The 22,525-nt window shown below is 44.7% G+C and overlaps 1 protein-coding gene across 1 annotated transcript in view; it reads left to right on the top strand.

The window, feature by feature from the left end:
• LOC139385527 (plectin-like) overlaps positions 1-22,525 on the top strand; it is a 225,260-nt gene that overhangs the window by 148,088 nt on the left and 54,647 nt on the right. The window contains exons 10-31 of the mRNA XM_071130654.1: positions 1,612-1,707; positions 1,937-2,064; positions 4,501-4,594; positions 5,164-5,318; positions 5,580-5,901; positions 6,147-6,224; positions 6,394-6,555; positions 6,767-6,871; positions 7,103-7,198; positions 7,344-7,469; positions 7,798-7,950; positions 8,194-8,351; positions 8,604-8,730; positions 9,532-9,715; positions 12,652-12,809; positions 15,332-15,513; positions 15,696-15,834; positions 16,343-16,699; positions 16,951-17,034; positions 17,153-17,254; positions 17,398-17,496; positions 19,165-22,518. Of these exons, the coding sequence (XP_070986755.1) occupies positions 1,612-1,707; positions 1,937-2,064; positions 4,501-4,594; positions 5,164-5,318; positions 5,580-5,901; positions 6,147-6,224; positions 6,394-6,555; positions 6,767-6,871; positions 7,103-7,198; positions 7,344-7,469; positions 7,798-7,950; positions 8,194-8,351; positions 8,604-8,730; positions 9,532-9,715; positions 12,652-12,809; positions 15,332-15,513; positions 15,696-15,834; positions 16,343-16,699; positions 16,951-17,034; positions 17,153-17,254; positions 17,398-17,496; positions 19,165-22,518 (6,459 nt within the window). The remainder of the gene's footprint in view (positions 1-1,611; positions 1,708-1,936; positions 2,065-4,500; positions 4,595-5,163; positions 5,319-5,579; positions 5,902-6,146; positions 6,225-6,393; positions 6,556-6,766; positions 6,872-7,102; positions 7,199-7,343; positions 7,470-7,797; positions 7,951-8,193; positions 8,352-8,603; positions 8,731-9,531; positions 9,716-12,651; positions 12,810-15,331; positions 15,514-15,695; positions 15,835-16,342; positions 16,700-16,950; positions 17,035-17,152; positions 17,255-17,397; positions 17,497-19,164; positions 22,519-22,525) is intronic.

The following is a 22,525-nucleotide window of genomic DNA, read 5'->3' as shown; positions in this document are numbered from 1 at the left end:
AACTGACTTGCCTAGTTAAATCAAGGTGAAAAAAATAAAAAATATGAACAAGCAGCTAGCTCTGCCATTCGATCCCACATCAAACAGAGCAATTACAGTCTTGAGATTGCATTGTCTCGTGTGGTTGCATTGTGTGGCATCTGGCTGGGTGGCACTGGAGCTGAGAAAAGCAGACCTGAAGCCACACATTATTCTACCTAATCCTCGGTGGAATCTTCCGTACTGCCCCTCCCCATTCCCTGGCTAGCGTGCCTGCAACTTTCTCAGTGGAGACAAAGGGGACTGTCAGACAAAAGGCTAGGTCAGCTAAGTTCTCCTATTGGATAATGTATAAAACATTCATTAACCCTATCAGTTGCTGTAATCAGTTTCCAAATCTTGTACAGTAGAGTCAAAGGAATTGTACAGTAAAATAGAGGAGGGCGCATCTCTGTGTCAAATTTCCTTTATCAACTGGAACACCTATTATGTGGCTTAAAATGGCATTTTCAGAATGAGCAGTACAAGGCTGGGGATATTGTGCTTCAAGGTAGTCTCGTTCCAAGAACTCTTTTCCTAGAAAATGGTTCCCAAATACAGACGAAAGCCGTATCGATAGTCTCTATTTGTTTCTATTTGTGTCGATACACCGTCTGCGTCTTCTAATAAGGCATCTGACTTTTCTATGTATACTTTTCAACGGCCCTTATCTTTGTTAGCTTGAGTTTGTAGTTGGGACGGTGTCTGAATTAATCGGGTTAGCCACACTATTGATCTGGTTACCATGTTGGATTTAGGTAATCCCATGTTTAGTGGACATTTGAAAAGGTCAAGCTCTGTGTGTATGTATGTGAATTAAGGACATGGGAACATGCTATAAACCTACAAGGTTGCAATCCTTTCTCAAGTAACGCCCACTGTGAGAATGTAAACATGTCAACTAACTCCTCAAGAGCTGTAGTTTTACACCACAGAAGCAGAATCATCTCATAGACTAGAGTCAGTGGAAGCAGAATCATCTCCTAGACTAGAGTCAGTGGAAGCAGAATCATCTCCTAGACTAGAGTCAGTGGAAGCAGAATCATCTCATAGACTAGAGTCAGTGGAAGCAGAATCATCTCCTAGACTAGAGTCAGTGGAAGCAGAATCATCTCCTAGACTAGAGTCAATGGAAGTAGAATCATCACCTAGACTAGAGTCAATGGAAGCAGAATCATCACCTAGACTAGAGTCAATGGAAGCAGTTTGAATAAGTACTGCTGTCGTGGTTGGGGTCAATTCCATTTCAAATGACATTTCTGTTTACTTTCTGAATTGACTGTCTTGAAATAGAATTGTCATCAACCCAGTTCAGTGTCATGTAGCGTTTTAAAAAGGAAGCAAGAGTAGGATGGATTGAGTCACAAGATAATAAGGTAGCCTAGCGGTTAGAGTGTTGGGCCAGGAACCGAAATGTTGCTGGTTCGCATACCTGAGCCGACAATGTGAAAAATCTGCCGATGTATCCTTGAGCAAGGATACAACACTTCACCACACATAGATTTTTTTTTCCTACGTCAATTTCCCTTTTGTGACCGTTCAAGAATGGTAAAAAAATGTCTCCTTCATCCTGTCTCTCTGTCTCTCTTTCAGATCCTGTGGCGTCAGTTCTTGAAGTTCAAAGAGACAGAACTGCCTGCAAAGGAGGCCGACAAGCACCGTTCCAAACTCATCTACCAGTCCTTTGAGGTTAGCCATGCGCACAGAGCTTCTATTCTGTTATTTTCTATTCTATTTGCATTCTAGTCTAGTCTATTCGATTCTATTTTATTATGTTCTACTCTACTCTATTGTATCCCATTCCAATATACTCTACTATACTCTATTTTTTGATAGATTGATATAGAGAGATAAAAGTGGTTGTCTGATTTGTGGCTAGAGGTCTGACACCTATTATTTTACATCACTCCCTCTACAGAGTGCAGTGCATGCTGGTCAGGTCAAGGTTCCTCCAGGCTACCATCCCATTGATGTGGAGAAGGAATGGGGCCGTCTGCACGTGTCCATCCTTGAGAGAGAACGACTGCTCAGGACAGAGTTTGAGAGGTGTGTGAGTGAAGCTGTGTGGTGGATATCAATGTCTGGCCGTATTATTCCATGATTCCATCAATCCTCATCTGGATCTACACTGACCAAAAATACAAACGCAACATGTAAAGTCTTGGTCTCATGTTTCGTGAGCTGAAATAAAAGATCCCAGAAATGTTCCATACGCACAAAAAAGTGTATTTATCTCAAATTCTGTGCACAAATGAGTTTACATCCCTGTTAGTGGGGATGCCAAGATAATCCATCTACTTGACAGGTGTGGCATATTAATAATCAGGTTAAACACCATGATCATTACACAGGTGCACCTTGTGCTGTGGACAATAAAAGGCCACTCTAAATGTGCAGTTTTGTCACAAATCTCAATACCACAGATGTCTAAAGTTTTGAGGGAGCGTGCAATTGGCCTGCTGACTTTCCACCAGAGCTGTTGCCAGAGAATTGAATGTTAATTTCTTTATAAGCCGCCTCCAACGTCGTTTTAGAGAATTTGGCAGTGCGCCCAACCGGCCTTACAACCACAGACCACATGTATGCCGCCGTGTGGGATAGCGATTTGCTGATGTGAACGTTGTGAACAGAGTGCCCCAAAGTGGGGTTATGGTATGGGCAGGCATAAGCTACGGACAACGAACACAATTGCATTTTATCGATGGCAGTTTGAATGCACAAACATATCATGAAGAGATACTAAGGCCCATTGTAAGGTCCATTTTATAAAGGTATCTATGACCAACAGATGCGTATCTATACTCCCAGTCATGTGAAATCTATATATTAGGGCCTAATGAATTTATTATTTCAATTGACTGATTTCCTCATGTGAATTCAGCAAAATGAATTAAATTGTTCCTTGTTGCGTTTATATTTTTGTTTACTATATATCTACTCTCTTCAAGTGACCTTGTTAGTTTCTGCCTGTTTTGTTAGAAAGAAATCCTTCATTTGACAAAATGGGAAGAATATGTTGTTGTTTTGACACAAGACCGGTCATTGATTCGTTGGTCTGTGTGAGAGCATCCTGGATAACTAACTCCATTAGTCTATTAAACCCAGTTTTACCTTAGTTGCACTGCTCTGGGACCGTGTTTAGGCTGTGGTTTGTCTCGAGCCAGCTCCTCTTGAACAGTAATACCATTGGCACGCCCGAGGTTCGCTATCTAGGATGCCGTAGGGGCTGGGACACTGTCCTGCCTGGTTTCTCTAAGGTCTTCAGGGATGACTTCACGCGTCTTGACTTTAGATGGACGTTTCCACTAGTTTCTTTTGTATTGAGTAGCGCCACCAAGCGTAGGTTAGAATATCAGACCGTTGACGAGTGCAATTTACTTACAGCGAATGAATCATGGTTCATATTAAAACCACAGAGAGTGACAGATGGATTCTTATCAAGCCGATTCTATTCACCGAACCATTTCCTTGTGGTTACATGTGCCGTTTTCAACAGCCGCAAGAACAACCTCTGAAGCCTAGTAATGCACAGTAATTCTATTACCCATCTCCCCTCATTAGGAGACTCCATATCAAGATGTTATGATTGAATCAGGTTTTCCCTTTGCGATGAAGGGATTGTGAAGAAAGACATCCTCTGTACACGCGGAGCGATTTAAAAAAAAATATATTTTTTTTTTACAAAATGTCTTCTTGTCAACTTGATCAGATGTGATTATCTGTCAGAAGACATCAAATGCCAATGTTATCAATATCATAAGGCCTAGGTAGCTGGAGGGGTGTTGCGTTGCAAGTGGTCTTCAAATGGGCTGGTCCACTGTCATGAGACAGCCTTGTTTGCCTGGTCCGTGTTCAGTGTAATGGGCAGTCATCGTTTGTTTGCTAGTTTCGACGAAGTTCATCAGACTGGGCAGCGCTCTGTCTCGGCAGCCTTATTCATGAACTGGGAGGAGGAATGGCTGGACAAGCGCAGCAGAATTTGTCCTTACACAACGCAGCAGACACTTGTTGTCCCTGCCAAGGTTGGGAGAGAATTCCCATGACACGACGGGGCTGTGTTAAAGAAGAGCCACCGCTCTACCTGGGACTTTAAAAGGGAGGGCATAGGGACAAGGAGTAGGGCATTTGTGACCGACCCTTATAGGGTAGAGTACCTTCTGCATTCGAAGAGGCCGTAAGTGTCTTGTTCCGGACTTTCAGCGATTGTGCTGTTGTGGTTATTGTGTTATGATGTTATGACGTTTTTAGCTGTGGCCAAGCAAGGAATATGTTGTATTTGATACTTGATATTCTTAATCGTGACATAAAACACTTTTGGTTTGTTTGTTTTTCTATTGATTCATTCACTTTTAGCATGGTACAGATGTGAAATCCTATACCCAGGCCCGTGTTGACCCTGACCGGGTATGTTTGCTAAAAACCATTTGAAAACAAAAATGTTTTGACCAGATCAGTGTTAACGCTCCTCTTCTCTTCCCTCAGGCTAGAGAGACTCCAGAGGATCGTCAGTAAAGTCCAGATGGAGTCCGGTGTGTGTGAGGAGCAGCTCAACCAGCTGGAGACCCTGCTGCAGACGGTGAGTCTTGGACCACTAACACTCTGACTGTACAGTGAGGCCCGAGGCTGGGACTGGACCTGCGAATGAGACTGAGGCTGAGGCTGGGACTGGGGCTGAGGTTTGAGCTCGGATTAGGGCTGGGAATGAGGCTGGAGCCGGGACAGTCTGTGGCTAGAGCTGGGGGAAACTAAGGATAGTCATTGTCCTCAATTATGTGAAGTTGCTATAGGCCAGTGATTGGGTCAAATGACTCATACCGGGTAAGTCATATGCTCCAGTTAGAAAATCATTAGCTGTCTGGTTTTGAATGAGGTAGCAAACAATGTGTCCAGTCATCACCAGTGAAAATGCTCCAATCAGAATGGTATTCCCTCTTCTGTCATACAACAGCGTGAGGTGGGCTGGATACAGTCTCACATAACAAAATGAAGATCTGAACTGATCTCCCAACAAGTTTGGAAAGCCATGGAATCCTTAAATTGGAGGATGCATGACTTGTCTGTCAACCATAGAAACCCTTTACCTTCTCTCTTTCGAACGCTCATAGGTTAATGACATTTAATATTGGTATGCCCTCCTCCCTCTAGGACATCCGTCTCCTGAGTGCAGGGAAGCCGGCTCAGCACACTGCCGAGGTGGCGCGGGACCTGGACAAGGCAGACGGCATGATCCGCCTGCTCTTCAACGACGTGCAGCTGCTCAAAGATGGGCGCCACCTGCAGGCCGAGCAGATGTACCGCAGGTGAGTTGGCCGTTTCAGTTTCTCACAAAATGGATGATAAAGTTTCTATTTTCTATTCGATTATATTACATACATTGATCGATTACAGCGATTTGCTTTGTTAGGATAACAATTTTCTCTAAATTATAAATGATATCCCCTCCCCCTGTAGTCATGAACGCTGATTGAGACCTACGCTTGTTGCATAACCATAGTCATTTAATTGAAGAAATGTGTTGCAGGACAGAACACTTACCTGTCAAATGCGTGTCGTTCCCACAGGGTATACCGCCTTCACGAGCGTCTTGTGAACCTGCGCACCGATTACAACCTGCGTCTCAAGTCGCAGGTGACGACCACCCAGATGATTCAGACCCAGACCATCCAGCAGTCGTCCTCCAGGGTGCGTCCCGAGCTGGACGAGGTGACCCTGCGTTACGCCCAGGACCTGCTGACCTGGGTGGAGGAGAGTCAGAGGCGGATTGACGAGGCCGAGTGGGGCTCGGACCTGCCCACCGTGGAGTCTCAGCTGGGCAGCCACCGGGGCCTGCACCAGACCGTGGAGGACTTCCGCGCCAAGATCGAACGGGCCAAGGCTGACGAGGTACTAGACCTTAAAGGGGCAAAGGTGAAATATGTTTTAGTGGGGTGTTATAATAACTTTGTTTCATAGACTCTCTATATCTCCATATAGTTCCATTACACTTTGAACGAGTTCATATCATGTACTATGTATTCGATCAGAGGGAATGGAGACATGATACACATTCATTACCATCGTCAAGTGCTAGATCCTCTCTGACTGTGACATTACATTGATGTTGCCTGTGTGTCTCTTGTGTCCCTCAGAGCCAGCTATCCCCAGTCAGTAAGGGGATGTACAGTCAATACCTGGGCAAACTGGACCTTCAGTATGCCAAGCTGCTGGTAAGATCTTTATTCAGAAGCGTTATTTAGTGTTAAATGTAATATTTTTGGGTAAAGATGCTGTTCTAGTCAACAACCACCAGGATTAGTAATACTTGTATTCTCATAAATGCACACATGCCGTATGGAATCTAATCTATATCTTCCCTCTTTCACCGCTCTCTCCCAGAACTCCTCCAAGTCTCGTCTGCGTAACCTGGACTCGCTCTATGTGTTTGTCAGCGCGGCAACCAAGGAGCTGATGTGGCTCAACGACAAAGAGGAGGAGGAGGTCAACTACGACTGGAGCGACCGCAACACCAACATGACCGCCAAGAAAGACAACTACTCGGTAGGTCCCGACCGCCCACCCAGAAAACCATATACATAACTTGAAAAATATATCAGAAATGCTGTTAAGACAGCTTGGTTGTTCAACTGCACATTTTCTGAAGCCTAGAAAAAGATTGAATAGATCATACAGTATTTCCAAACTCTGGAGTAGTGCTCAGCTGAATGTAAGCCTGTTGATAGCTCAATGATAGCTCATCTTCATTCTGAAGGGTCTGATGCGTGAGCTGGAGCTGAGAGAGAAAAAGGTCAACGACATCCAGGGCACAGGAGACAAGATGCTGAAGGAGGGCCACCCTGGCAAGAAAACAGTGGAGGTGAGCACTACACTACCTCCTAGTGGTCTCCATGTGCAATAGCAGGGTTAACCTGGAAGTATGCGTTAGTACACAGAACTGCATACCGTAGTAGATTATTTTGCAAACAAGCATGTCTTATTGGACAAGTTCAGGTAGTCCCTCTCTGTTTCAGTCAGTATTCCTCCGCTTGGTGCCTAATGAACACCACCCTGTTTTGCCCAACTCTTCATGTTCCCCTTTAATTTCCAGGCCTTCACAGCAGCCCTGCAGACTCAGTGGAGCTGGATCCTGCAGCTGTGTTGTTGCATCGAGGCTCACCTCAAAGAGAACACAGCGTACTACCAGGTTTGGATGCTCCGAATAATTTTCTAAATAGAGAATGGCTCATAAACCTGCATGGTTCCATAAGTGATAGTTCCAAACCCAATTGTTGACGTTCTCGTGTTATTGTTCAATACACATGCCCTTATCGTCTTGTGCTTCTTCGCAGTTCTTTTCGGACGTGAAAGAAGCCGAGGAGACGATGAAGAAGATGCAGGAGACGATGAAGAAGAAGTACAGCTGCGATCGCACCACTACGGCCACGCGACTGGAGGACCTGCTGCAGGATGCTATGGTACGTAGCCTAATACACAGTTGGACTGTGTACGGGTGCTTGTGCTCACATAAATCCTGAGGTCACCTAGCTCTGGACCCGTATTCATAAATCGTGAGAGTAGGACTGCGCATCTAGTATCAGGTCTGCTTTTAATATATGATGAATGGAAAGGGGGTACACGATCCTAGATCAGTACTCTTACTCTGAGATACTTTATGAGTATGGGCCCTCGTCTCATAGGCAGGACTTTAGTTGCTCAAATGCAGAGAAAGCAAACCAGGAAACTCTCTTTATCTTTGTCTTCCATCTTTTTCCTGATTGTTGAATTATTTCCCTTCTTCACCAGGAGGAGAAAGAACAGCTGAACGAGTTTAAGACTCACGTGGCCGGCCTGAACAAGAGGGCCAAGACCATAATCCAGCTGAAGCCCCGTAACCCCACCAAGTCCATCAAGGGCAAACTGCCCATCCAGGCCGTGTGCGACTTCAAACAGATGGAGGTGAGCATATCATCCTTATCACCTTTTGAAGGCATCTGGTGTAGGAATAACAGCTCTACATATGTAGAGGAAGTAGATACTTACTTTTTGTTCGTTTGTTCGTTAATTTGTTTGTTCGTTCATCACTCTCCCCCCCCCCCGTTCATTCATTCATTCTTCCTGGTTCGTTCAATCATGCTGGTCTAGCCATCCACCATCCATCCATGGACTGTAACGTCTCATGTACTCCGTCTCTCTGTGCAGATCACCGTCCATAAGGGAGAGGAGTGTGCCCTCATCAACAACTCCCCACAGCCCAACAAGTGGAAGGTCCTGAACCGCTCAGGCATTGAGGCGGTGGTGCCTTCAGTCTGCCTCCTGGTTCCACCTGTCAACAAGGAGGCTATGGACAGTGTGTCCAGGTGAGACTCTTGCATCAATACACAGCGCTCTCCGTCAATGGATCACGCGGAGTCCGTTTTTCTTTTGTTGCCACGTCCCACATCTGTTTGCGCTGTCTCCCGTCACAATGACCCTAGGAGTTGGCAAGATGACACAAACAGATCTGGGACCAGGCTGGTTTTTCGTGACCTAGCCATGGAGAAAAAAACCTCTGGGCCCTAGTTATATTTGTTTTACAGTACAGTAACACTTCCTTCTGTCTCCTACCCCAGTCTGGACTCTGGTCACCAGTCGATGCTGCTCCTGTGGCAGAGAATGCATGTGGACATGAAGAGCATGCTGTCCTGGCAGTACCTGACGAGAGACATCACACAGATACGTACCTGGAACATCACCATGGTAAACGCTAGTCATCTGTGATTTTTTAAAATTCTTTATCTTGAAAAACAACGGAGGAAGATGTATAGTAATTGAAATAGTTTGACAACGGTTAACTGTTTGACGCGTAGACTATTTGAAGTAAAACGTGATCCTCACAGACAGCCAATCAGTGACTCTGTGAGGGAGTCAAGTGGTCACCCCGTTTGGGTCACTGCAAGTGTACTGAATGGAACGGGGAGATTTCCCATGCCTTTGTTGCTTTAACGGTGAGGTTGAGTCTCGAGCTCTGTTATTTATAGAGCAGACCATGTAAACATGGACGAGTGTTTTATTGAGTTAGAAAAGCTCATGGGTTTCCAAATGGAATTATCGGCGGGGGAAGTTCTCATACCGTTACCACAGTAAGGAGCGGTGTCTACCAAAGCCTGTTTGTATTACGTGACAAACAAACTAAAAAGCCTTGATTGTATAGTAGATATTTTTTTTTTTAACCGCCTATAACAGGTTGTGATGCAGGCAGGGCACATGGACAGAATGACAGGGACAAATTGACAGGCAATTCGGATCGGTTCCTCTCACACAGAGGAGGTTTTGAAGGATTATAACGATTTAAGATGAACATGTTTTAGATTGACTATTACTATATTACTATTACTACTATACTTACCTCTCTCCTTATTCTACCTCTCCCTTTCCCCCCCCCCCTCTCTCCTGCCTCTTCTTCTCTCTTTGTCTTCCTTCTCTCCTTTTCACCCTATTTTTTTCCCTCTCTCTCTCTGTCTCTCTCCTTTCTCCCCCTCCCCTCTCTTCCCTCTATAGTTTAAGACCATGAAGGTGGAGGAGTACAGGCTGATTATGAGGAACCTGGAGCTTCACTATCAGGACTTCATGCGCGACAGTCAGGATTCCCAGCTGTTTGGGCCGCATGACCGCATGCAGATCGAGGGCGACTACTCTAAGACCACACAGTACTACGACAACCTTCTGCGCTCTGTGGAGAAAGGTCCGTTCCACCTACATGCTCATGAACAAACACAACAAACCTCTGTATGCCTTTATGTTTACAGCCTGGGACTTACCTGGTGTTTACATGGCGTTAACTAAGAAACTAATGGGGTATTAGTGGGTACTTCCTGGTTTGGCGACTTCCTGGTTTGACAAGTAATGTATAAGTAATGACCTAATCAACAACGGGCTGTAAAATATAGTTTTGATCTCGGTAAGGGTGGCATCTACTCTCCTTCTCTGGTTTGACAGATAATGTATAAGTAATGACCTAATCAACAGCGGGCTGTAAAATAAAGTTTTGATCTCGGTAAGGGTGGCATCTACTCTCCTTCTCTGAGTACCACTAGCAGACAGTTTTTTAGACAGTGGATGTGTGTAGTCAGGGGTGAAAGGCGTGTTACTGTACACCAGTTCAGAAACATTGGGTAACTGTCAAATTCAACTTTCAGGACCAGTGGTTAAAACCAAAGGTGAGTGTGAACAGTGAGCCGCCATGCTTTTGAACTATGGATGGTTGGCACGTTCAAAAATTAACAATTTGTTGTTTCCGTCACTCCAACCCCATCAACTTAGTGTTCACATAGATAGCAATGCTTTCGCTAGCTCTTCCAGCTTTTGATTGAGTGCATGATATTTTGTATCTTTTTGTTGTCAATTTCCAATGTGGCTTGGTTTGTTGTTTTGTTATGCAATATAGTGCTTTAGAAAAATACATTCAGGTAGTGGTCAATCTGTGTTTTGCTGTGTGTAGAGATACCACTGCACAGTATTGCACAGTACTGCATTTGTAATGAAATATGCTTTGTTTGAATGCATATCAGTGTGTGTGTGTGTGTGTGTGTGTGTGTGTGTGTGTGTGTGTGTGTGTGTGTGTGTGTGTGTGTGTGTGTGTGTGTGTGTGTGTGTGTGTGTGTGTGTGTGTGTGTGTGTGTGTGACACACTACATGTGAACACATGCATGTCTGATCATGAACCATATGAATACACTGCACTAGTGTGTGTGTGTGTGTACAGTTGAAGTCGGACGTTTACATACACCTTAGCCAAATACATTTAAACTCAGTTTTCACAATTCCTGACATTTAATCCTAGTAAGGTCAGTTAGGATCCTGCCTTAGGTCAGTTAGATCACCACTTTATTTTAAGAATGTGAAATGTCAGAATAATAGTAGAGAGAATGATTTATTTCAGCTTTTATTTCTTTCATCACATACCCAGTGAGTCAGAAGTTTACATACAATCAATTAGTATTTGGTAGCATTGCCTTTAAATTGTTTAACTTGGGTCAAACGTTTCGGGTAGCCTTCCACAAGCTTCCCACAATAAGTTGGGTGAATTTTGGCCCATTTCTCCTGACAGAGCTGGTGTAACTGAGTTAGGTTTGTTGGCCTCCTTGCTCGCACACACTTTTTCAGTTCTGCCCACAAGTTTTCTATGGGATTGAGGTCAGGGCTTTGTGATGGCCACTCCAATACCCTGACTTTGTTGTCCTAAAGCCATTTTGCCACAACTTTGGAAGTATGCTTGGGGTCATTGTCCATTTGGAAGACCCATTTGCGACCAAGCTTTAACTTCCTGACTGATGTCTTGAGATGTTGCTTCAATATATCCACACAATTTTCCTCCCTCATGATGCCATTTATTTTGTGAAGTGCACCAGTCCCTCCTGCAGCAAAGCACCCCCACAACATGATGCTGCAACCGCTGTGCTTCACGGTTGGGATAGTGTTCTTCAGTTTGCCTTTCCTCCAAAAAGTATGATCTTTGTCCCCATGTGCAGTTGAAAACCGTAGTCTGCCTTTTTTATGGCAGTTTTGGAGCAGTGGCTTCTTCCTCACTGAGCAGCCTTTCAGGTTATGTCGATATAGGACTCGTTTTACTGTGGATATAGATACTTTTGTACCTGGTTCCTCCAGCATCTTCACAAGGTCCTTTGCTGTTGATCTGGGATTGATTTGCACCTTTTGCACCAAAGTACATTCTTCTCTAGGAGACAGAACACGTCTCCTTCCGGAGTGGTATGACTGCGTGGTCCCATGGTGTTTATACTTGCGTATTATTATTTGTACAGATGAAGGTGGTGCCTTCAGGCATTTGGAAATTGCTCCCAAGGGTGAACCAGACTTGTGGAGGACAATTTTTTTGGTCTTGGCTGATTTCTTCTGATTTTCCCATGATGTCAAACAAAGAGGCACTGAGTTTGAAGGTTGGCCTTGAAATACATCCACAGGTACACCTCCAATTGACTCAAATGATGTCAATTAGCCTATCAGAGGCCTCTAAAGCCTTGACATAATTTTCTGGAATTTTCCAAGCTGTTTAAAGGCACAGTCAACTTAGTGTATGTAAACTTCTGACCGACTGGAATTGTGATACAGTGAATTATAAGTGAAATAATCTGTCTGTGAAATAAATACATTACATAAATACAAATACTTGTCATGCAGAAAGTAGATGTCTTAACCGACTTGCCAAAACCATATTTTTTTACAATAAATTTGTGGACCTAAGTGTAGGTAAACTTCCGACTTCAAGTGTGTGTGTGTGTGTGTGTGTGTGTATTTATTTATTTATTTATTTATATAATCAGCAATTGTAATTCCATTCAAATTACTAAGGTATTGCAAGGTAAAGAACGTACATGGAAGAAAACATGGGAAAGGTTTCACCACACTACAGTCAACCCTCTATCTTACCACACCTACAGTAACCACACACCCATCCTGCCCTAAGCTCCTCACCATGATAATATAATAATTGTATTATTATTGCCACTCTGCAGGCGCTTCTATCTGAAATGATTTACAGTACAGTGAGCGCATACATTTTGAGTATGTGATCCCTGTGGGTATTGAACCCACAGCCTTGGAGCTACTAGTGCCACACTCTTACCACCCTAACCGATCTCCACAATGTCCACGCTGCACACAGGTGAGCAGGACGAGTCGATGTGTGTGACCTACATCACCCAGATCAAGGACCTGCGTCTACGGATAGAGGACTGCGAGGCTCGTACCGTGGCCCGCATCCGCAAGCCTGTGGACAAGGACCCCATCCAAGACTGTACCCAGAAGACCACTGACCAAAAGGTGCTGTACCTAGACTGTACTAACTAAAGAATGCGTTGTGACTTAGGTCTAACCTATTTATTGAACAGGTCTCCTCTGTAGAAGACGCTCAGTGGGATCAACCTGTATAAATAAAGGATAATTAAGTATAACCTCTATACAGGTGAAGGTAGCGGTGGGGGAGGGGCGCCTCAGTGCTCGTGTCCATGGGGACAACAGATACCGAAGTTAATCACCAAAAAACATAAAGAACCCTGAATGTGTTTTTAGGAGCTACTATAAAACTGTTATGGAGGGGGACGCACCTAAAATGTGATGCCAAGCAGGGTTTGGTAGGTTACTTTCTAAATGTAATCCGTTAGTTACATGGCCACAATTGTAATAGATTACTTTCCCCTTAAGATTGCGTTAGAAGGCGGCAAACCTTTATACTACCAATTTACCAACATCTATTACAGGATAAATCAATATTAGCGTTTACATAGCTGGCCATAAATGGATGTTGCATTTTACTTTATGGGTTGGTTATGTATGCTTCTTCTAACCCATTGCTTTCTACTACAGATAACAATCTGATTAGGCTATGTCTTTACATTAAAAACACAAGTCTTTCAGATTTCCAGTCACTCCAATTAATTGAATACCCCTTGATCTTCAAGATTAGGACCTGTAAATATGGAAATATAGATTAGCCAAATTGTTTTACCTGAGCATAACCCAAAAACAAAGGACTTACTAGCCTACTCTGTTGTTTATGGTTTTGTTGTCATTGCTTTGAGTTTAAAAATAAATCCTGCTCTCGTTGAATGGCATTCTATGAGCACTACTGAAAAGTGCAACTTGCATATGAAAAATGTATACCATATTCTGTATTTGCTATAGGCTTATTGTTTATTTTTCTTTGGTGACACTTTGATACCTCTATAATTTGCAGAGGTTTAAGTCTATCAAAAGTGTGCGAGTTTGAGCCATGTGTCCATTAGGCCTATGGGCATTTTCCTGAATCAGCACACATTAGATCCAGCAATAAAATACCCGCTTGTGGTCTTCTTAAATTCAACTTGTTTTTGACAACACGATATCACAGAGTAGTTGAGAAGGAAGGAACTCCCTCCAACTTTTTTTTCTCAAGGCTGGGATCTGCACTCTGCAGCTGTTTGCAAGATCAACATTTTCACTGGCTGTCTACTGGTCACAAAAAACAATGATTTGATAGGCAGCTTAAACTTATTTCATTCAACCATTATTGTGTTCAAATACACATGTCCACAACCATCCACAACCACCACAATCCGTAAGGTGCAAATAGCTAAATGAGAACGCAGCAGTGTGATTCAAATCAGTGCGCCATGTAGACACCAATAGGAAGTGGTATCTGCTGTCCTTAACGTCCAAGCGTTTTTTTTCCCCAAGTTGGATCATCTTTGGATGCCGACAGCACTCGCACCATTGGAAGACGTACTGTAGCTTGAACTGGAGCCTACTACAGAAGCCTATTCCTGCTGTTTTTGCATCCTTCACATGCATTTGGTGTGTCATCGTAGTTGTCTCTGCCTTGTGGTCAGATTCGCTCAGGCGAAACAAACATGAACTTGTTCCTTTTTTCAATGCTGATTTGAATGTCATTGAGAATAATCTAGTTTTTTCGAAAGTGTCTGTAATCGGATCACAATATTTTAGCTGGTAACGTAACGTACAGCTATTTTTTGTTTTTGTAATCCGTTACTCCCCAACCCTGATACCAAGCTACAGACTGGCACCAGAAACAGGACAAAGCACTACACAGAAAAGGAGAGAGAGAGAGAGAGAGAGAGGATGAGGGAGGGGTAGAAAGAGAGGGAATGAAATACAGAGAGAGGCGACTGCGAGGCCTAATTACAGCAGATTGCAGCTATGGATAGGGCTTTCTGCGGTGGGGGAGAGAAATGTGAGAAAGAAGGGGGCTTGGGAAAGGAGATATACATACTGTACGGGAGCCAAGTGCCGCGGGAAAGAGAGGAACGGTGACTCGGTAGACGGGAGGATAGGCGGGGCAGAGGTAGATAGAGAGGGAGGGAGCGGAATGGCATGGTTGCCGCCTTCTGCGCTGCCTCTCAGGGGGGAAGAGGGAAAGAGGAGAAGACGAGTCATGAGAGTAAGACGGAGAGCGCAAGAGAGAGAGAAAGAAAGGGAAAATAGAGTAGTGTATATGCTCAGTGTGTTCAGTAAGTCCCTGGGCTGTGTTTCTCTATGGAGACTGAGGGTGACTGGCTGGAAGGCCCACTGCCCAGCCTGCTGATCCAGCTCCTCTGGACCCTGCTGGCTCTGGGCCTAGTGGGGATCCTTTCTATGCTACTCCACCAAGACCCCTGGCAGCTCATCAACCGGAGAGTCCACACACAGGTCAGGCTCAGGAACACACTGCTTCCCTGGTCCTGATAGGAGGGACTCGTTCAGCATTATGACACTCGGTGGAAGTTTGTAATCTGAGGAGATTTTCTCTCTTTGTTTTGCTATTTGTCCTTTTCTTTATCTTAATTGTTTTTGTTTCTCTCCTGTTTCAGAAAGTCCAAGTGGAGCTTGAGGGGATCAAGAAGAACCTGGACCAGGTGGCCGTGAAGACCGAGGAGGTCCTGAGTACCACTCCTCAGCAGTCCAGCACTGCCCCTGTCCTGCGCTCTGAACTGGACTTCACCCTGAAGAAGATGGACCACGCCTACATCCTCTCCTCTGTCTATCTAGAGAAGTGAGTTGACTTGTCGGTTTTCTTTCTGTAGCCAGTTTCCATTTTTGGGGTTCTTATTGCCCTGACAAAAGCAACAAACAAGCAAGTGAAAAATACAACATTCTATTTAAGCAGCATTAAATCTCTCACGCCACTTCCCTCCCCATCCCTCCTCCACTGACATTTCCTCTTCCTTGCCTCAGGCTGAAGACGGTGGACGTGGTCATCCGCAACACGCAGGGGGCCGAGGGCGTTCTGAAGAAGTACGAGAAGCGACTGCGCGAGGTCCAAACGGTGCCCAATGACGTCAAGGAGGTGGAGATGTACCGCACCCAGCTCAAGGTGAACTGACTGGGCAGCTCTGGGCACAGCCTCAGCCTTTATTCTTGTGTTATGTTTCCACTGAACAACCAGGCTTTTGTTCTCCGTTCTCTGAACACTTACCTCCTCTTTGTATGACACAGTTGGTCCGCTTTTTCCAAGCCATGGGAGCTGGAGAGGCCTTTGCATAAACGCTACTCAGTAGATAGGTTGTGATGTTTATTACATTAAAAACACATGCGCTTTGGGACATTAATGAACTGTGTGGGATTCATTACGGGTTTGTTGACAGCCAACGCTCATGTATTTTTGCGTTTTATATATGTATCATTGGATTATGAACATGGAAACAAGGCAGGTTTACAAAGAGAGAGAAACTGTTTACGCGATGAAACAAGACATGCATAACTTGTTCTGTGAAAAAATTGAACTTTTTAAAAGATTTTTTGTTGTTGACGTAAGCTGCACTTATTGACAGCTTATTTAACAATCTAACTGTTGCTCTTCCCTCCCGTCTCCTTCCCTGTAGAAAATGCGCGCTGAAGCGGAGGGTGAAAAGCCTGCATTCGATTCTCTGGAGGGCGAGCTCGGAAAGGCAGCAGCCGTGAGCGAGAAGATGTCTCGTGTGCACAGTGAGCGTGACGCTGAGTTGGACCACTACCGTCATCTCCTGTCCGGTCTCCAGGACCGCTGGCAGGCTGTGTTCTCCCAGATGGACCTGCGTCAGCGGGAGCTGGAGCAGCTGGGTCGCCAGCTGGGTTACTACAGAGAAAGCTACGACTGGCTCATCCAGTGGACCGGTGAGGCCAAGCAGAGGCAGGAGAAGATCCAGGCCGTGTCCATCAGCGACAGCAAGACTCTGAAGGAGCAACTGGCCCAGGAGAAGGTACTGATGGGGGAATATTAGGGGTCCGTTGCATCACTGCATGGCTCCAGGTGCTTAGCTGATCAACTGAACGTTCTGGAACTTTGTGAAAATAAATCATTGACACCTTTTTTCCGACTTATTTTGTATGCTACTTCTGAGACGATGAATGTTATAAAAGGTGTGTGTTGTGTAGTTCTCCTCATTGAACATACACAGGCACACCGTGAAATCCCATCCAGACTAATTCTGATTATTTATCCCCGACATAGAAACTTCTGGAAGAGATTGAGCAAAACAAAGAGAAAGTTGACGAGTGTCAGAAATATGCTAAGGCATATATCGACACTATCAAGGTAAGCATGCGCAACATTAGTGAGGAAACCATATGATTTCATTCATATCCAGCTTTATTTAAATATCTTCATTTCATAAAGGTTTCAGTGTTGAAACATCCTGTTTCTTTTTTATTAGGATTATGAACTCCAGTTGGTGGCCTACAAAGCACAGGTGGACCCTCTCTCACCCCTGAAGAAAACCAAAATGGATTCGGCCTCAGATAACATCATTCAAGAGGTCTGTGCCACTTGTGTAATCTGAGCGCAGATTGTCATTCTCCGACAACCATTTGCAATGCTAGGAGAAACGTTTAGATCGGTAGTTTAAGACTAAACCCCGCACCTAATCAAAGGTTTCCTGTTTCATTTATTCTCCATCAGTACGTGACGCTAAGAACCCGCTACAGCGAGCTGATGACTCTGACCAGTCAGTACATCAAGTTTATCACCGACACACAGCGCCGCCTGGAGGACGAGGAGGTGCGTGACAACACACTGGGAAATCCGAACCCTAACCCATTGACAACCAATGAAAAACAAATGCACAACCACTCTTTTGCACGCACAAATGCATACACACTCATTAATGTATGGATGATATTCTTTCATTTTGAGGTAAAGTATGGTTTGGAACGTTGGCATTGGCATGCTGTGCTGTAGCCGCAGGATGTTAGGGCACCTAGCAGACAGGAAGTCCTATTTCTTAGAATGATGGCCATGCGGTGCTATTCGGCAAATATGAACGCTCTACCAAAAATCAGCCTAGTGCTAAGTGTCATGGTTCTCAGATGGGAAACAGGGACTATCAATTAGAATATGGCTAGAGTGTCATATTCATTTCTTATGGTGCCTTAAAATATCCAGGGCCAAGTAGATACTGATCTATTATATGAACACCAATGACAATTGCATACTGTTTTGATAAGCAGTAGTGGCCTTGTCACAAAATTCAATGAATTGATGAAACGTTTATGTTCAGCCTGAAGCAAAAGAAAGAGAGCATCCTCAAACAATTAAGAGACCAATGAGAGGAAATTCCAGTGGGTTAGGAGAAGCAACTCATAGGGGTTTACACATTTTGTATTCTGGCCTATTCATTTTCATGTCATTTATTGAGGTGTGCCGTAATATATATTTTTTTAAAGGGGCGTTCTTTCTTTCACTATGTCTATTTTTCTCATTGGCCACTCTTTCTTAGATATCAATCTAAGCTCTCCCACTGTATGCTTCAGGCCGACTGCCATGTCCTTCAACTTTTCTTTTTTCAGATGAACACACACTTCCCCGTCTCCCGTTCTTTTCTAACCCTAATGTTTTTGTTTGTTTCTTTGCTTCTCTTAACTGCTTGCCAGTGCTTTGTCATGATGAATGCTTATCTTGTTTGGGCGCTAAAAGAGGTAAATAATCCACTACGCTCCAGTCACTATTCTCTCATTATGTGCCTTACCTTCCATACCCTCAGGCTTCAATTCATCACCTAAACTGTCAAACATTTTCATATTTACCTTACATTCACTTACTTCCGTGTCTCGTTTATTCTGTGTTCGCATGGGCTTTAGGTGCTATTTTCTTTATTACATTTTCAGACAATCCTTGTACTATCCCTGCTTTCCCCTTTGCACATATTCTGCCCAGTTCCTTGATAATAGGGATCTAAAGAATACATTGCATTGTTGTGCAAGAACTCATAACAGGTTGTTTAACCGTGTGAATAGATTCATTTCAACTAACTAGTTGCTGGTTGATTGTGATGTCATTTTTGAATAACAACTTTGAGTAATTTCAAGCTGAAAATAGATTATAAAAAAAAAAGATTCACTTTACTATTTCACTTATGCAAAATGGTTTATCACAAAATAATTGCCTTAAGGACACCGATATTGAAAAAGATACAGTTGCATGCCACATGAGTTCCTCACTTTGTTGTGTTGTGATGTCTTGTCTCCATACATTAATTGTTACATAACCATTTTCCATCTTACTTGTTTCTCCCTTGAATTGTCTTTGTCGAAGATATCTTGCTTTAACAGCATCTTCCTGAATGAATTTACATCTGAGCATATATCTATCTTTAAGCTACCTATTAACATTTAACCTGTCATGCTTAATTTTTTATATTTTCTTTACCATTTGCTTCCACTAATACAGAAAGCTGCTGAGAAAATGAAAGCGGAAGACAGGAAAAAAATGGCAGAGATGCAGGCTGAGTTAAACAAACAGAAGCAGCTAGCTGAATCTCATGCAAAGGCCATTGCCAAGGCCGAGCAAGAAGCTCAAGAGCTGAAGCTCATGATGCAGGAGGAAGTCAGCAGGAGACAAGTTGTGTCTGTAGATGCAGAAAAGCAAAAGCACAATATCCAGCTGGAACTACATGAGCTCAAAAATCTCTCAGAGCAGCAGATCAAGTCCAAGAGTCAACAGGTAGAAGAAGCCAATCAGAGCAGAGTCAAGATTGAGGAGGAAATCCGTATCATCAGGATCCAGCTGGAGACCACTGTCAAACAGAAGTTTACAGCTGAGGATGAGCTCAAGCAGCTCCGGGAAAAAGCGTCTGAAGCCGAGAGGCTGAGGAAGCTTGCACAGGAGGAGGCTGAGAAGCTCCGCAAACAGGTCAACGAGGAGACCCAGAAAAAACGCAAGGCAGAGGAAGAGCTCAAGTTAAAGTCTGAGGCTGAGAAGGAGGCAGCCAAGCAGAAGCAGAAGGCTCTGGAAGACCTTGAGAAGCTGAAGATGCAGGCAGAGGAGGCGGAGAGACGCATGAAGCAAGCTGAAGTGGAGAAGGAGAGGCAGATCAAGGTTGCCCAGGAGGTGGCACAGAAGAGTGCTGCCACCGAACTCCAGAGCAAACGCATGTCCTATGTTGAAAAGACATCAAAGCTGGAGGAATCACTCAAACTAGAGCATGTCACCGTCATCCAGCTGCAGGAGGAGGCAGCTCGTCTCAAGAAGCAACAGGAAGAGGCTGATATGGCCAGGGAGGAGGCGGAGAAGGAGTTAGAGAAATGGAGGCAGAAGGCCAATGAGGCACTCCGCTTAAGGCTCCAGGCTGAGGAAGAAGCTCACAAAAAGAGTTGTGCCCAGGAGGATGCCGAGAAACAGAAGGAGGATGCTGAGCGTGAGGCCAGGAAGAGGGCTAAAGCTGAGGAGTCGGCACTGAAACAGAAAGATATGGCAGAGCAAGAGCTGGAGAGGCAGAGGAGGATAGCTGAGGGAACTGCTCAGCAGAAACTCTCAGCAGAACAGGAGTTAATCCGGCTAAGGGCAGACTTCGACCATGCTGAGCAACAGAGATCCCTGCTTGATGACGAGCTGTACCGCCTGAAGAATGAAGTCAGTGCAGCTGAGCAGCAAAGGAAACAGCTTGAAGATGAACTGGCCAAAGTGAGGAGTGAAATGAATATACTCCTGCAGTTAAAGTCCAAGGCAGAAAAGGAGAGCATGTCCAACACTGAGAAGAGCAAACAGCTCCTTGAATCTGAAGCTGCAAAAATGAGGGACCTTGCTGAGGAGGCCGGCAAACTTAGATCCATCGCTGAGGAAGCCAAGCGACAAAGGCAAGTTGCTGAGCAAGAAGCAGCTCGTCAAAGGGTTGAAGCTGAAAGGATCCTCAAAGAGAAGCTTGCTGCCATTAACGAGGCAACTCGCATGAAGACTGAAGCAGAGATTGCCCTCAAAGAAAAAGAGGCTGAGAATGAGCGACTCAGACGACAAGCTGAGGATGAAGCTTACCAGAGGAAAGCTCTGGAGGACCAAGCCAGCCAGCACAAGCAAGATATTGAAGAAAAGATCAATCAACTCAAGAAGTCATCTGAGAATGAGTTGGGAAGACAAAAGACACTTGTAGATGAAACTCTCAAGCAGAGACGAGTGGTTGAGGAGGAAATTCGCATTCTCAAGCTAAACTTTGAGAAAGCCTCATCTGGCAAGCTTGATTTGGAGCTGGAGTTGAATAAACTGAAAAACATTGCAGAGGAAACACAACAGAGTAAACTCCAAGCTGAAAAAGAGGCTGAGAAACACAGGAAACTTGCCCTGGAGGAGGAGAAACGCAGGCGCGAAGCAGAGGAAAAGGTCAAAAAGATCACTGCTGCAGAGGAAGAAGCAGGCAGACAGTGCAGAAATGCACAGGAGGAAGTGGAGCGCCTCAAAAAGAAAGCAGATGAAGCCAAAAAGCAGAAAGAGGATGCTGACAAGGAAGCAGAAAGACAGATCCTCGTAGCCAAACAAGCAGCACAAAAATGCAATGCAGCAGAACAGCAAGTTCAGAGTGTCCTTGTCCAACAGAAGGAGGACAACCTCACGCAGAAACAGCTCAAGGAAGAGTATGAGAAAGCCAAGATGCTTGCGAAACAGGCGGAGCTTGCCAAGGAAAAGGCAGAGAAGGAGGCTGCTCTTCTCCGGCAACAAGCTGAGGATGCAGAACGCCAAAAACAGGCCGCTGAACTCGAAGCTTCCAACCAAGCCAAAGCTCAAGAGGAAGCCGTGAAATTGAGAAAGGAGGCAGAGTTCGAAGCTGCCAAGCGAGCGCAGGCTGAGGCTGATGCAATCAAACAGAAACAACAAGCAGATGCTGAGATGGAAAAGCACAAAAAGCTTGCAGAGAAAACAGTGAGTCAAAAGACTCAGGTAGAGAAAGAGCTCACAAAGGTCAGGCTTCAGCTGGATGAAACTGACAAGCAAAAATCTGTCTTAGATGAGGAGCTGCAGCGCTTAAAGGACGAAGTCGGTGATGCGGTCAAGCAGAAGGCCCAGGTGGAAGAGGAGTTATTCAAAGTCAAGATTCAGATGGAGGAGCTGGTCAAACTGAAACTCAGAATTGAGCAGGAGAACCAGCGTCTTATCAAAAAGGACAAGGATAACACTCAGAAATTCCTGGCCGAGGAAGCTGAGAACATGAAGAAGCTTGCAGAAGAAGCTGCCAGACTCAGTGTGGAAGCCCAGGAGGCTGCACACATGAGACAGATTGCTGAATCTGACCTCTCCCAACAGAGGGCACTTGCAGAGAAGATGCTAAAGGAGAAGATGCTTGCCATTCAGGAAGCATGTAAACTGAAAGCAGAGGCTGAGATGCTCCAAAGACAGAAGGACCTGGCTCAAGAGCAGGCCCAGAAGCTGCTTGAGGATAAACAACTGATGCAGCAGCGTCTTGAGGAAGAGACTGAGGGCTTCCAGAAATCCTTGGAAGCTGAGCGCAGGAGACAGCTGGAGATCACCGCCGAAGCTGAAAACCTTAAAGTCAAAGTGTCCCAACTAAGTGATGCTCAGTCCAAAGCAGAGAATGAGGCCAAGAAATTCAAGAAGCAAGCAGATGAGATCAGTGCCCGTCTTCATCAGACAGAGCTAGCAACTAAAGAGAAATTGACTGTTGTAGAGAAACTTGAAGTGCAGCGACTGAGCAGCAACAAAGAGGCTGATGAGTTACGCAAAGCCATCGCTGATCTAGAAAAGGAGAAGGACAAACTGAAAAAGGAGGCCGAAGACCTACAGAATAACTCTAAAGAGGTATTGT

Source organism: Oncorhynchus clarkii, chromosome 3 (assembly GCF_045791955.1).
Source record: "Oncorhynchus clarkii lewisi isolate Uvic-CL-2024 chromosome 3, UVic_Ocla_1.0, whole genome shotgun sequence".
In the NCBI taxonomy this organism is placed as follows: domain Eukaryota; kingdom Metazoa; phylum Chordata; class Actinopteri; order Salmoniformes; family Salmonidae; genus Oncorhynchus; species Oncorhynchus clarkii.
Note: the sequence above shows the minus strand (reverse complement) of the source record. Positions and strands in the feature narration are given on the sequence as shown.